General features: G+C 58.2%; 5 protein-coding genes across 5 annotated transcripts; 4 read left to right on the plus strand and 1 right to left on the minus strand.

Annotated features, from left to right (window-relative positions):
• Positions 1 to 1549: 1549 nt before the first annotated feature.
• Positions 1550 to 5603, plus strand: GGTG_06197 (hypothetical protein). The gene has a single exon (XM_009224012.1). The coding sequence runs from the start codon at positions 3726 to 3728 to the stop codon at positions 5151 to 5153; it is 1428 nt and encodes a 475-aa protein (XP_009222276.1). The 5' UTR covers positions 1550 to 3725; the 3' UTR covers positions 5154 to 5603.
• GGTG_06198 (hypothetical protein) lies at positions 2855 to 3195 on the minus strand (the record flags this gene model as incomplete). The annotated part of the gene is made up of 1 exon (XM_009224013.1): positions 2855 to 3195. The coding sequence occupies exon 1, from the start codon at positions 3143 to 3145 to the stop codon at positions 2855 to 2857; it is 291 nt and encodes a 96-aa protein (XP_009222277.1). The 5' UTR covers positions 3146 to 3195.
• Positions 5604 to 6296: 693 nt separating the features above from the next.
• Positions 6297 to 6734, plus strand: GGTG_06199 (hypothetical protein; the record flags this gene model as incomplete). Its single annotated transcript, XM_009224014.1, has 2 exons — positions 6297 to 6345; positions 6619 to 6734. The coding sequence occupies 2 exons, from the start codon at positions 6297 to 6299 to the stop codon at positions 6732 to 6734; spliced, it is 165 nt and encodes a 54-aa protein (XP_009222278.1).
• A 284-nt stretch (positions 6735 to 7018) lies between these two features.
• GGTG_06200 (hypothetical protein) lies at positions 7019 to 8523 on the plus strand (the record flags this gene model as incomplete). Its single annotated transcript, XM_009224015.1, has 2 exons — positions 7019 to 7985; positions 8270 to 8523. 2 exons carry the CDS (start codon positions 7019 to 7021, stop codon positions 8521 to 8523), a joined length of 1221 nt encoding a protein of 406 aa, XP_009222279.1.
• A 1444-nt stretch (positions 8524 to 9967) lies between these two features.
• GGTG_06201 (hypothetical protein) lies at positions 9968 to 12424 on the plus strand (the record flags this gene model as incomplete). Its single annotated transcript, XM_009224016.1, has 2 exons — positions 9968 to 10826; positions 10920 to 12424. 2 exons carry the CDS (start codon positions 9968 to 9970, stop codon positions 12422 to 12424), a joined length of 2364 nt encoding a protein of 787 aa, XP_009222280.1.
• Between the last annotated feature and the right edge of the window lie 2311 nt (positions 12425 to 14735).

The following is a 14735-nucleotide window of genomic DNA, read 5'->3' on the forward strand; positions in this document are numbered from 1 at the left end:
GCCGCATGCGGGCTGGCTCTTACACGTCAGGAATGGCGCGAATGGCGAATATCGCTTGCTTATCAGGGGCGATCGTGACACAACAAGCAAAACGCCAGGTACCCGTGTGGCATCGATACCGACCCCTCTTCATCACTCCCCCATCGTATGACAACGTTGCCCCAAGCGCTTGTCGCCATGCTCTGAGATATCGCGTCGTTTGGTGCTCGTCTATGGCGATAAAGACGTCGCACTAGCTATGAAGAGGGAATCAGCGGATAAGGGGAGAGGCTAGGAGTGGCAGATAGAAGGTAGGTAGCCGTAGAGAAGAGGCAACCAAAACACAATAACAGGACAGCAGAGGGGTTATCTCGCTTTCAGCCAAGCCGGGCCCCGGCGATGCAACGTTTTCGGGTTGCTGTGCCGGCTGTGCGTGCGAGTGAGACGCTGTGTGCGTCCAGCCAACCACCACACCCTCCCTTCCCTGCCTCCCTGCCCCTCGAATGCCGAAGGTCTTATCAAATGCCCGAGCAGCGGAAAAGAACGAGTGGCAGAAGGGATCAGGGTCCAGCAGGTACCCGTGATGGTGTTGCCATCGTTATCAAATCTAGAGATTGGAGGGAGTGAAGGGAGCAACCGTTGATACCTGCGGTCATGGAGGGGAAACGATTTGGACCTTTTATGCTGGCATGTTCTCAATGTACTGATGGGAAGCAGCGAGTTTCACTTTTTGCATCGATAGAGGCGGTCTGGTGGCGGCCGGTTCAGCTGTATGAGAGAATACACCCATGCGTGGATATCACGAGGGGCCAGGTATCAATGAACCTTTGGATGCCGTCCGAGGAACAAGACGGACGGAACAGGCGGCAGAGGACCATGCGGGACACGAGGGAAAAAAAAAGCGATAGGAACTCTTTCTAAGACAGGCGAGCCGGGAGGCGCCTCCGTTTATCGATGGGCGGTGGGTGTGGGCTGCTTAGACAGCTTACAGGATGGTGCGATGCCACGACGGGAAAAGCAAAACTAGCACTGGGTTCGAGTCGGCGGCAGTCAGAGAGACAGAGAAGAAAAAGAAAAAGGAAGAAAAAGGAAGAAAAAGGAAGAAAAGGAAGAAAAGGAAGAAAAAGGGAATAGCAAGCAATTGGGCGAATCACGATGGCAGCAGCAGACCCTTGGGCAAATGCCTTATCTCTGGCCCCCCACCCCGTTCATCCTTTTCCGTCTTCCCAAAACGGAAAGATGGGGCCCTGACACAACCCAGCCAGCCAGCCAGCCAGCCACCGAAGTCGCCTGATTGAGAGGGCGTCTGTGCGCCTTGTGCAAGGGAAAAGGGTGGGATGTCGACAGGGGAGATGGCGAACGACGTGACGATGCTTGCGGAAATTCGCGCCGGTCCACTGACAATTACCTAAGCGAAAAAAAATCTGCAGGCAGTGAGGGCGGGCGGGTTTTGGTACCTCGGTACCTGAAGGACCCGAGGTGCGGTGGTGCCTACCTTGCGCGTCATTCTTGGCTGGCTGCCAGCGCTGTTCGGCTATGATAAGTCGGTACCGAATTTCGTCGTGTTCCTCTTCTCATGTCAAGCACCCTTGCCTGCTTTGGCTGGCGAGCCAAGACGGCCAGATGAGGGCGGCCAAGCGTCGGGAAGACAATCATGTTTGATGTAATGGCAGCCCAGCATGCCCGGTGATCCCCCACCTCACCGATCGCGCCGCCATGGCTCAATCCCACACTCCCCACGGCCCGCCAAGCCCACTTTGCCCCGTGCAAAGCTGGAGCTCCCCACGCCGCCACACGCTCGCTTCGGTCCTGCTCGCTTTTTTCCAGGTGGGCTTCGCCACCCGCCGTCGGGGGCAGGGCATGGCTGCCCTTGGGAATCCAGTTGATGGAGCACGGAGAAGGCCACCTCCAGGCAGCCAGCGTGCATGTATCGACGGATACCTGCGTCGAGCGACGTGCCTGGGCTGAGGAAGGCATTTGCCGGCGCTTCTGCCATGCACATCAGAAGCAGTCGGAAGCCCATCACAGGTACTTGCTCGCTCACACCCCCTAGCACCCTCTCCGCCTCTCCATGCCCTATCGCCTCGCCGTCAGCCGTCGAGCCTACGTCTTGTCTACCCACGCTGCGCACCTTGTCGGCACGGCGTGCAATATCGACCTGCCTCCAAGGTCCCGTAGGCGATGAGGGTAAAGTGCCTCCTCCTTCCTCCTCCAGCCCACACGCCCCTCCCCCCGTCTCAGCCCTGGTCCCGACGAGGTATCCCTCATTACCAAGGGACAAGCCCCGCTACCTTACGGCCCTGCCGTCCCCGGGTATTACGCTATGAGATGGTAACCCTAGCTAGGCCCCTACACACTAGCGTCGATTCCCACACCCCCTTCCCTGCTTGCCAGGAGGTCAGTCCCTCTGACGAGCGTTATCTCGCAGCTTGTCGCGACCGCACCCGGCCCTTTTCTTCCAACCCCACTCGCCTTCGACTGCTGCTCCCTTGCTATCCACTGGCTCATCGCTAACCAGAGAGACAGTTGGCCTGCTTCTCTCTCGTCCCCTTTTCCTACCCACCTCTTTCGTCTCGGTCTTGCGCCTATTGAGCCTTGACATTTTACTTCTCGGCCTTGGTGGTGTCTCCCTGCCTTATCCTGCCTAGGTACACCCCTTCCTCACTGACACATACCAAATCTATCGCGGCCTCGTTGCGATTGGGTCGCGGAAAGCATCCATCTTCCAGCCGACCCCCTTGACCGCCGCCCTATCTCTTGCCTTTCCTACCCCGGGCTCCATCTTGGACAGACCCCTCCGGTGTCCTTTCCTGAAGACTTGACGGTACTCCTGTCGAGTTGCCCGAGACCAGTCTCGCCGCAACCCTTATCAGTGTCATCCGCACGGACCAGATCGCCTGTCCTGTCCCTGTGGCGCCCTATCGTGATCGAGGGCAAACCGCGCCAGGGCAGGCCTGGGCTCAGGTTTCCCATCGGTGCCGGATCCGTTCCCGGCCTTGAACCATAGGCCCAGCCAGAAACGCCAACGCCCAACCACGACGGCAGGCTTCCCGCCGCATAATAGTGCCGACGCAGCCGCCCCGTTATCTTTGGCTCGCGCCGTGCCTGGATTCAAAGAAGGCCGTTGTCCTCTGTTGCGCACCTTGCCGCTCCGCCCAGAGCACATGGGCGGCGCCCTCCAACCGAGTCACCGCTGGTCCCACTAACACGATATCTCGCCATCCCGTCGCCAAGGGGTAGAGCCGCCCCCCAGTCCGCCTCTAGACTCACAAAAGCCCCCCCATTCCCACTCTCCCGCATTCTGGCGGCAACCCCATCCTACCCACCTTGGGCATTCACGCCCTTTCCCCTTCTTTTATTTTCCTCCCTCGCTCCCTTCCTCAATATCCCTTTGAGGTCGACGCAGCCTCATCCCTGTCCCAGTCTCGGTTCCATGGACGACCCCAAGAAGAAGAAGAGGACCCACGCCGCTTTCCCGAATGCAGTGATGCGTATCCGATAGCATCACTTGCTTCCGCCGCCTTTTCCCCCGCCCAACCATTGTTAGAAGCGGAAACTCCCGTCAGACCAAGGATCCCCGTGCTTGCTCCGGTTCTATCGCCTCTTGCCTTCAGGGAGCTTCCCCTTGCGCACAGGGGCGGGCGACCGCTGGGTGGATCGGCCTAAGCAGCATCAGTCAATAACTACCCGAACAGGCCTGTGCCGAGTATCCCTCTTCCCAGACTTTTTACAGCCGCAAACTCGTCATGTCGAGATCGACCAAGTCATCGCCGTCGCCGCCACAAGGGCCGGCATCCCAACCAGGGGAGCCCAGACTCCCTCAGGGCTCCTGTCACTATCTCCTCCCACAGCAGGAGCTCAAAGGCCAGCGCTGCGGTTGTGTGCACTTCACCCTCAACAAAAACATACCCAGCGCCGTCTGCGTCTGTGGACATCAGTCATGCTTTCATACCAACGAACCGTACATGCCCGAGCGTGATTATCTGGTCGGCAAGCTCAGGGCCCTGCAGATCAATTTCGCCACTTTGGAGGAGAGTTTTGTCTCGAGGCTCAGTGCTCTGGAGGAGGTGGTTGACAAGAGCAGGGAGGAAGCCAGTCTCGAGATCAAGGGCGCGTATCAAAATCTGAGCCGGGCATGGCACTCAATCAACGAAGTCGAGCGACAAACCCACGAGGCTCAGATTCTCTTCAGCCGTCACGGAGAGAGGATCGAGCACGTCGAGGACGAGGTGCGGCGCCTCGATAACCGGCAGCTCGAGCTGAATGATGCCGACATCGGCCTGGAGGAGCGCATCGAGGCTCTCGAAGAACTGGACGAGCGCGCGACACCCACGACGAGGTATCGAAGGACTTCAGAGATGGACGTGCCCATGTCAAGCCACCCGGTCATCGATGCGCCACTGTTTCCTAGAGCCCACACGGCAGCTCCGGCGATAAGGCCTCGCAGGCCACCGACGTCGGCGCCTGAGGGAAGCAATCTTTGGACCGTCCACATCTCGCTTCTCCCAGCCTCCACTCTTCCTTTCCCGTTTGAGCGGAACACGAGTGCCTACAAGCGGTGTCTTTCCCGTGGCCTCCACCAGATGGTTGTGATCAATGGCCGTGATGCCGAGTCGTTCAACTCGGCCGTGTCCAAGGCCTTCTCCAGTCTCCTCCAGGGCCGTTCGTGGATGCCCTTGCAGGCGGAACTCTGCAACGCCGAGACGCTCCAGGGGCTCCCTATGATCCGGCGGCTCGATGAGTCGCTGATCCACGGACGATACGACTTTGAGTTCCTGCGAAAGCACTGTGCGGTGCTTGACAGCAATGGTCTGATCGATTCCCTCTACATCGCCATGCGGTTCGATACCCTCTCCTGGCACGCTCTCCGCAGGGCGCCCGTTTTCATGCCGGGGCTTGAAGCATGCTGGGCGCTGGATTCCGTGCTGGATCAAGACGACGACGCTATTGATGATAGTGATCGGCCCTCCGCTGGCGAGATCCTGCTCCCTGCTCTGACTAACAACCTGAAGCGCGCTGCATCAGAGATGTCACACTCGTCAAGCTTCGGGTCGGCGACTGCGCCGGGAGTGGCGGCGGCAGCTGTCACAAGTGAGGGTGAGGGGTCCCGACCAAAAGTGGCGAGGGTTGTTCCTAACATTACCGAGGATCGAAGACGGGTTGAGACTGTGTGAATCTTGATCGCCACATCGATCAAGTAGGGAAGTAGGGAGCGAGCCTTGAGAAGGCCATCCGCGGGATCATCACCGCCCTTGATGCCGATGCCCAACCACCGGGCCTCGTGCAAATACGACGAAATGACACAAGGATCTGGAGTAGAGCGGGGGAAAGAAAGGATGTCATCGACTCCTTTTCCGGCTCATCGTGGGGACGATACTAGCCGCGACGGGACAGGAATTAAACGTCTTTAAAGTAGAATGGAGTGATTGGAGAACAGGGCGTTTTAACTCTGGAAATGTTTGGGGCTTGTGCCATGGGATTTACTGGCTTGATTTATTTGCTGTGAATATATAGATCGGGGAAGACCGCTTGGTGAATATGGTTTTTTTTTTTATCCATATCCTTACAACTCCCAGGTGCTTACTACCCCTCTGACATGGAGAATAAGACATGTGTTTACTGAGCTGTGCCGTGTTCTGTGGAAATCTCAGGGTCGTTTGCACAGGCATTTGACAAAGGAGGTAGGATCTAGGTTAGCGGACGTCAGAAGTGCACATTTTTATTTGCTCACCGTGAGGGGGACTAGTAATTGGCTGCCACCCCCACGGCGTGTCATTAATAGTATCGTCGACCTAGGCATCCATGTCTCTTGCAGGCAAGCGTATGCTCAACCCCGTGGGAGGAAAGAAAGCCACGCGAGGGGACGGGACGGACTTGGATCGACCCCTCGCCCAATCAGATGTGAGTGGGCTTCTCCAAATGCCACGGCCGTGCCTAGGCCTAGGAAAGATAGCGAAGGATTACGTACTGACAACCTAAGGCAAACGGGCAGATCTGTTGGCAGGCGAGCGTTGGGCGTCTCAATTTTAGCTAGACGAGTTGCAGGATACGTTGGGATTCCATATAGCGGCGGGCATGCACCCTGCACATTACTGCATGTTTGCGGGGGAGGCTTCGACTTCTCAACAGCTGCCGGCCGACGGTGGCACACGCAGGAGCAGACAGGCACGCGCCCTATGCGTGACAATGGGTGGATGATATGCCATAGGTGGTAGGTACATACCTAGTACCTATGCGCAGTGCTGTATTTGTGGACGAGGAGGCCTTTGTCAAATTGCTGGGGAAGCTCGAGGGAACCGCTCGAGGGATGTTGCATTATGTCAGCAGAGATGGGCACCCAGAACCGCCGCGGCTCCAACACTGCGGGTGGGTCCGCCCGTCAACGAGGCGCGACGCAAGGCTGCGAGCGCCCATTGTTCAACCTTGACCTATCTCCGCTCGATTGCGGGCGGCAAAGCACGCTGCCGTGACAGCGCTTGCATAAAACACCTCCCTGGGCCCTTTCAAACTCTTTGGGTTTTTACCCCTCTTTAATCTCCCTCGGGTTGCGATCAATCATGTTGCAGCGCCGCTGAATCCGCCTCTATATCTTCCGACCCCATTTCCTCATCAGCCGCTAACTAAACCAAATCGCAACAGCTCAAACCCTTTGTTGGGAGCCTGTCACTTTCACTAGACTCGAGCCACAACCCGCCCAGTCCTGCACAAGTAGCGCACAGCCGCAAGCCTCTGCCCACCATGGATCAAGACTATGACGTCGAAATGGGCGATGCTGAGGATTATGCCATGCCCGAGGCCGACAGCATCCTCCCTGTGGACGATGACATCCTTCCCGTGGACGACGCTCAGGTTAGCGCGCGCTTTGCCCTACCGAGCCATTTGCTCCTTCCTCCCCGCCGCCCGCAATCAAGGCACAAACACTGACGCAAGGGCATTGTCCTTTGGTCGCGACTAGGAACCTGGAGAAGTGGACGAGTCGGCCGATCCTGCGGCGGACCTGGCCGCCGAGGACCTTAAGCGATGCCCGGCCAAGGTGCACATGCGCGGTGTCGACAGTATGAACCCGAAAGAGATCAAGACCTACTTCGACGAGCACGCCGGCGGCCTCCAGTACAAGCACATTGAGTGGATCGACGATTCGTCGGCCAACCTCGTCTTCGCCTCCGAATCGAGCGCGTCCGAGGCCCTCATCGCCCTGTCGGCCATCGACGTCGCGGACCCGGCCCAGCTGCCCGCGCTCGAGCTCCTGCCTGCGAAGCCGTGCGCGTCCAAGCCCGGCGCCACGCTGCAGGTCCGCATCGCCGTCGTCGGCGACCGCAAGATCAAGGGCGCCGCCGAGCGCAGCAGGTTCTACCTCTGGCACCCGGAGTGGGAGCGACAGAACAGGGACGACGGAAGGAACGGAGGCTACCGGAGCCGATACCGCGACCGCGACCGCGACTCGTACGACAAGCGCCAGCGCGACGACCGCCACAACAGCGATCGCAGCGGCAGGTACGACGGCAAGCAAGGCGACGATGAGGGTATCGAGCGGTTCGACGCTAGCCTCTACGACGACGACCAGGAGGCGCTCGCGCGGCGCGAGCCCCGGGCTCGGAGCAGGAGACGCGGCGGCCACCGCTACTCGCGGTCCAGGTCTAGATCACGGACCCGGTCGCGCAGCCGGTCCGGCCGGTCCGACCGGTCCGACGACCACCGACGCCAGAAGGACAATCGCGGCAAGGAGCTCTTTCCGGACCTGCGCAGCCGGAACGACAGAAGCGGCGGGTCCGGCCTCCGGGGCCGCTCGGCATCGCCTGCACGAAGCCGGGACGGCGACGATACCGTCTCAGTGGCATCGTCGCGGAACCGGGACAAGGCGCGCGCCATCAAGGACCGACTTTCTACGGCAGCGAAGGACAACCGGGCCAAGGAGCTGTTTCCCTCGAAGATGGGTGCAGTCGGCGGCGGCAAGGCGCAAATGGACCAGATCGATAAGGTCGAGGCGGTCAGCAGGAGCCTCAGCGGTATGTCACCCTTCAGCGTTGTCGAGACGCTCTCTCCAGGCGGCGTGTGTGGTGGTTGGGGCGCCCCAATAATGGGCTGTCTCCAGCACCAGCACCAGAATTCTCAACAGGAACAGTGGCATCAACAGCAGCCCAGCGGCTGTTGCTTCGATTCGAATTGCGTAAGTGGCAGCGGCGGCGGCACCAAGCGGCCTGCGGCGACGGCGACGGCGAATCGAGCCAAATATCTGGAGAAGGTTATGGTCAATTCTTTCAAGTTCTAAACAACAAAAATTTCCTCCCAGCAGATCGAGTTACAAGACCAGGAACTACAACGGGCGCAAGCACAGCGGCTGGCGGCACTAGCATCAAGGGACTTGCAAAACAGCAGCAATCGTCCCAGGGTGGCTCCGGCACCACGGGGTTCTCTATCAAGGGGCGCGCGACGGCGAAGGAGCTCTTCCCGGAAAAACTTGGCAATGCGGGCAAGGAGCTCTTTGCGGACAAGCTGGAGGGGAGGGGGAGGCCTAGGAGGAAAGCGGAGGACTCATTCTATTAGTGGCGACCGAGTCTCTTTTAAACTCTCCAAGGTGAGCAACGTCCAACGATCACTCTGGTTTGCAGCATCTTTTGCTTGTGACAGACAGACAAGCATAGGGGCGCTGACTGAACGGAAATGTCTTATAGTGTCCAGCAACTTTGCATTGCATACTCTTCTCATTTTCCTTCTTTTACCTCATCTTTTATTTTCTGTCCAGCGGGCGATCCCTTTCTCCCTTGAGATACCTTGCAAGTAGGAAGCGAGCCGAGCGTCCCGAGCACCTCGAGCGGCGAGACGGCAGGCGTGGCATCGGTGGCTTACTGTGCCCAGAAAGAAATATGCTTTAGCCACCAATGCGCCGGAGAGCATCGGCTGGGTAGCCGACCGGCGTTGGGAGGGTCCTGGCTCCCCGAGGGGATACCGACGGAGACCTCGGTAAGAAATTTGCTCGCAAAACAAGTCGGCCCATATTCTCGTTTACGTGTATGTATGCCTGCTTCGCGGAAACGGTTATATATATATATATATCGTGATTTGAGATATACATGCTGCCTTGGTCGGGGCGGCAGCAGCGTGCAGAGTGCTGATATCAGTATAGCGGCCTCGGCTGGGCCTCGATATAAAAACATTGCAGTGTTGATATCAGGTTGGTAATCTTCGTCCCATGTTTCTGGGATCGGGTGAGAGTATGGGGGACTGAAGGATGCACAAGAGGGGGAAGTGCCGTGGTTACAATCAAAGTCGGTAGCACCTTCCCCGGGTAGGGTTATTACTTTCCAGACTGTCGTCACGTCTGCCTGGTTTTTTTTTCGGCCGAGCAACCCGACAAACTTGCGTCACTTCAACCTCTCCCAAGCCTTCGTCTTGTTCACCCATTTGCTTGCTCACCCATTTGATATCATACTTCCCCTCCGGTATCATTCTCCCTCCCTGATTCTCTTTACTTTCCGTACCCGCTTCTTTGTTATTCTGGCATAATCTCCAGATGCCAAGATTATCATTCTCACGACATCAAATCGAAGCACGTAATCATCGCCATCAGAAAATGGCCAACGACACCGGCGCCCGCCGAGTCGACTGGCCGCGTCGAATAGAAACCCCCACACAGGGCGATGATGAGGAGAGTGCCGGAAGAGGATTCGCCCTGTCCCCTCCCACACGCCCGATACAGCGTTCGACCCATTCCCCATCTCCGCCGCCAACCGGCTCGACCTCTCGAGAACACGCCACTAAGAATCCGCAAGCGCCAAACACCGCACTCGGCCGCCTGCAGAAGATACTCACCACAGCGTCGCCCCGTAAAATCCATCTCCCACCGGCGAGTCCGAGGTCTACAGCCCTCCCGTCCCCGTTGGGCGATCGTCAGGGTGGCAACGCGCGTGGCAGCAGGACTATCAGCCCAGCGGGCGAGCGTGAGGATCGACACCCTTTGCGGTCCCCCCGAGAGCAGCAGCAGCGCAAAATGCCCCCGATACAAGCTCAGCATCCCACGGCCCGCCCCGCGAAGACTCGCGAGTTTGTACCAAGCATGGGCAAGCCGGCGGCAGGCGGCGTCAGCCCCACCACACTGCGCGATGATGCAGCGGTTGGCAACAGCACAAGCAATGTGTTCTCGTGGGCATCAATCCCAGACCTGGACGGGAGCGCGGATGCGGGCCTGGGTATGGCGGGCAACCCGTGGCACAATCCACAGCTGCACCAGGTCGTAGATCTGCTACAGGTGGCCATCATGTCGAGCAGGAACGGATGGCGGCTCTCGGAGGACAACGACAAGCGTCCCAGCCGCAGGTTCCACAAGCACGGCGGTTACGGCAGATGCAGTGGAATCGTTAACAACCCCGAACACGTTTCGGCGCCCTTCAGGACTCCCCTGCCCGACGAATACCGCGGGCTCGTGTCGCGGCTCGTCGAGGCCGTCCCGCTCCTTGAGCGGCAGATCCAGATGGCGGAGGCGCGCGCAGGCCGAGTCGCAGAGGAGCGCCTGCACGATCTGGCCCTGTACGAGGCTGCAGTGGACGAATGGAACCAGCGCGAGGACGGGTTCAAGAGCGAGATGCGCCGGCTAGAGCTCCTGCTCGCGCACGAGACCAAGGGCGGCATGGAGACGGTGGCCCTGGCCCGCAGCACCTCTGTCGTCAACCGAGGCGACTCGCACAGATTCAAGGGGCGGATGAGGATGGTCGGAGAGAGGGTCCGCGAGAGCCTCGGTGGCTCTGATGTGGACAATCCCGAGTTTCTTGATGACGAGCGATGGATTCACAAAGACGCAGTGGGTAAAACGCCTGCAATCGGCCCTACTCGGCTGAACCAGCAGTACCTTGGTATATTCGATTCTGTCTTTCGCTTCCCTGTCCCTCGCTGCCCTCAACGCGAGGCCAAGTTTGAGTATTCCAGCTGACCACGATAAGTACCAGGCGACCGTCGGAAAATCGTGGATGAGGATCATGATGTGCGAGTTAGCAGGAGCCTGCTCACGGGCCCCAAAGTGCCATTACCGACGCCCAACTACGGTCGTGTTCGGGACACGCGAGACTACACCCAGTCGCCCGTGAAGGGAATGGCAAATATGGACGAGCTACCTGGCCTCCCGCGTCCCACCCCCTCGGACCCAGGCCATCAAGGCCATGTCCATGTCGGCCACGAGCGTTTAGGCAAGCAGTCATCGAGATGGAATAGTAGCCGCCCTTTACCCGACTCGGGCGAGTCGGATAGCTCGGATGAAAGCTCTAGTTCTGACGACGAAGGTACAGCCCAGGACCTAACGGAAGAGAATAGAGGCGAAGGTGGTGAGGGTCTCCAGCGAGTCGACACGATGACCCAGGAAAAGTATAACTCGGACATGTACGCGCACCAGAACCGCCAGCTCGGGCGCGAACTTGGCGGAATCGACCAGCAAAAGAAGCGCTTCTCGTTCGAGCCTGGCGAGGACCAGATCCGCCTCAGTCCAACACCCCTAGATTCGGTTGACTCGGTCAACCCTCCAATCGAATCCGCGCCGATTGGCAGCGGGTCTACGGCAGGAGCCATGCCAACAATGGGTATTTCTGCGAAACAAGGCGCCTCCCCCGTACCCGGCTGCGGCTGGGGAACAAGACCGTTTCATTCCGATGGGAGCTCCACGGCGATTGGCGGCAGTACGAGAGCCTCACCAACAACAATACGCTATATTTCTTCGGTGTCATGCCAGCAGGGGGCAGCAGCCGTTACTAACGTCGGCTCGGGTGAGTCTTCCGTCGATGGCGCTCTGGATCAGCCGGGTGCTAGCAACTGCCGTGATGTGGCAAGTCTCGGGGTCAAGTGTCACAAGGCTCAAGGCGAGGTGCGGGGTCAGCTAGAGGATGGTGGTGACTACTTTGGATACTACCAAAGTCCCAGCCCCAGCGCCGTCGTGCCCCGGATCCTGGCTCCGGAGAATCCGAGCCGGGTTACGGAAACAGCAACAGCCCCTAGCATAGCTGCAACCACCGTCGCTGATGGGTTAACGACCATACAGGAAAAAACCCCGCCCCCAAAGAAGGCTAAGAGGAGCAAGGCCGGCGGCAACGCTAAGCGTTCGCAACCTCCCCCACCTCCTTTGTCCCCTTGGGGCCAGACCACGGCCACCGACGCCTTGGATGGCGGTGGCGCTGGTGCTGGTGTTGGTGCTGGCGCTGATGCTGGCACTGGTGCTGGTGCTGGTGCTAGCACTGGTGCAGGTGCTGGCACTGGTGCCGATACTGGGACCGGAACTGGCACTGGAGCTACCACTATAATTTCCGCCGCAGCAGCAGCAGCCGCTGCTGCCACGAGGGGACTTGCAAGTGCTTCCGCAAGGGCGGCCACTGGCGTCCTGTTTTCAGCGGCCCCCCGACAAGTCGTCACCTCAGAGTCGGATGGTGGGGATACGTCCAGGGGTGAGCTCGCGGGCAAGGTGCCTTGAGCTGCAATAACCAGCCGCAAGGCCCGGCGTGGCCCGTAATTTCAACTCTCGCGCGCGCGTTTTTCTATTCCAGTACGAGCCAGTTGCTTGGGCAGGATTTGTCACCGGATTGGACGGGGAGAAGGGGAACTACCCAGCTAGGACCTATGGGTAGGGCGTCGGCATTTTGTTCATCAAGGCTCTCCTCGTCTCTTGGGGGATCTAGCAAGGGTAGGTCTCGTACGCGGACTACTTGTCTTGGTTTCTTTTTATCTTTGTCGACATCCCCTTGTCTCTTCTTTCCGGACAAGTTCGTCCGGGAAATTTTCGAGGGGATCAAAAACCCTCGCTACATCTGATTCGGTAGATGAAGGGAACTGCAGCCACTTATGACTGTTCGATTACCGTTTCCAGCCGAGCCAAGACGCTGGATATGTTTGCTTTTTCTGTACTTCCTCGCTAGCATGATCTCGATCGCTCTCGTCCGTGGTAAAGCCGGGAGTAGCTCGAGATTTGCAGATAGTAGTGCCCTTTTGATGGCCAACCTTTTGCCCGTAGCACCAAAGCAAGAGCGGCATTTGTTCCGCAAGCATTACGGGCCAGACGTACAGGATGCCGTGTGCGCCGTGGCAACGTAGATACTTGGGTAGGTACGTACCTACCTAGGCACTACCTATACACCCAACGAAGCAACGAGGCGTGTCCCCTCTGTGCCCTAGTGGCGTACTTGGGCGACTTTTCTTTTCAGTTGCACGTTCCAGTCCCATCTTCCCCCTCTTCTAACGTACCAATGGACGCAACGTTGTACGTCTGGACCAACTGGGGAGGGTCACTCACATACATACAGGCGCGCAAGTCGCGGCTCTTCCTCGCTCCGCGGGGTTGGTGGCTGGCTGGGATGGTTGGAACGTCACCTTATGCTTCCTGGCCACCCCCGTCCACTATCTTTCCCCCTCTCGAGTACGCAGACGTGGTCCCCCCCTTTTTTTTGCTCCTTTTGGATACACGAACGCACGCCCTTGGCTTGGGGCCCAGGATCATGCCCCAGGTACAAGTTGGAAGGGGGCATGTAGGGAGCGAGTTATGGGAGTGTGGGTCTGAGTCGCTTTTGCGCGTGGGCTGTTATCTTGTTTTCTTATTTTTTGTTTTTGCTTCGGCTACTGCGCTTTCCCTATTTTTCGTCCCCAATCGATGAGCCCAGCCTGGCCCTCATCCCCGCGGCTAGGCCCTTGTCCTCCTCCTCTCCCTCCTCCTTCCCCATCCTATCTTCGTTTGTGAGAGGAGTGGAGCAGAAGAGAAAAAAAAAAAGGGTTCACGGTCCTCTCCCCTTCTTCATGTTTACCGTCGGAGAGACACACGAACCAGGCATCTGCCATACGTACGTGAGATGCGCCCCGTCCCTGTGGTCTGGAGAGTTTGGGTGATACGGCTCGCCGAAGGTTTCCCTCGGGTCGTCTTTTTTTTTTGTGTGTGCATGCAGGGGGAGGGGGGGGAGACATGGATGGTGGTTGAAGCCCACCCCGTTCACCATAGCCATAGCGCCACCTTTCCCTTGAATCACCGAACGGTGGCTGCAAATCGGCTCGGCCTTTCTCGTTCGGTGGCTGCTTTTGGCAAAAGATATAGATACCTGTGTGATAAGGTGATGCAATGGGCGTTCCACGGTGGACGAAGCAAGGTTTTTGGGTTTTTGAGGGCAGGAGTCTCGGCCTGCCCAGGCTGTCACATCATCTGTGTACGGGAACGTATGCACTATGTTTGTGTGTATGTATGCAGTATCCTCGCGTGGCGCTTGTTACAGGCCAAAAGGCGACATTTGTGTAATCACAGCCATATCTCTTCCTATTCCATCCTCATAGGCGCACACTCCCCTTTTGCTCACCCGCAGCTCGTGATGGGCGAGTCGCGACTTGAGGCAAGGAAGATGCTTTGTCTTTTGGTCCCCTTTCCTTTTTTTTTTTTCCTATTCGTCATTCCCCTGTTGTTTGTTTTTATGCTTAGCCCGGGCCTCGAGTCGTTATGGGCCGATGGGACAAAGGAAAAAAAAAAAAGGTTGACGTGGGCAAGAAACGGGCCGGCATGAAGCTTTGATGGCGGCGGTGGGTGTGTAGAAAAAAAAAAAAAAAGGGGGACAGGCAAGCAGATGGATAGGATAGAGTTCGCCTGACACTCCCGAGGGCCGAACGAGGCCGCTGCTCCTCTCTGTACGGTGCGTGGTAGGTGGGTGCGTACACTTGGGCCATGCCCAGAGGGACCGGGGGGGACAAGTAACCAAGAAAAAATACATGTGGCGAAAGCATCCCTCCCCCGCGGCCCGGGCGGTTCGGATTGT

Source organism: Gaeumannomyces tritici (assembly GCF_000145635.1).
Source record: "Gaeumannomyces tritici R3-111a-1 unplaced genomic scaffold supercont2.3, whole genome shotgun sequence".
NCBI classification, from domain to species: Eukaryota; Fungi; Ascomycota; class Sordariomycetes; order Magnaporthales; family Magnaporthaceae; genus Gaeumannomyces; species Gaeumannomyces tritici.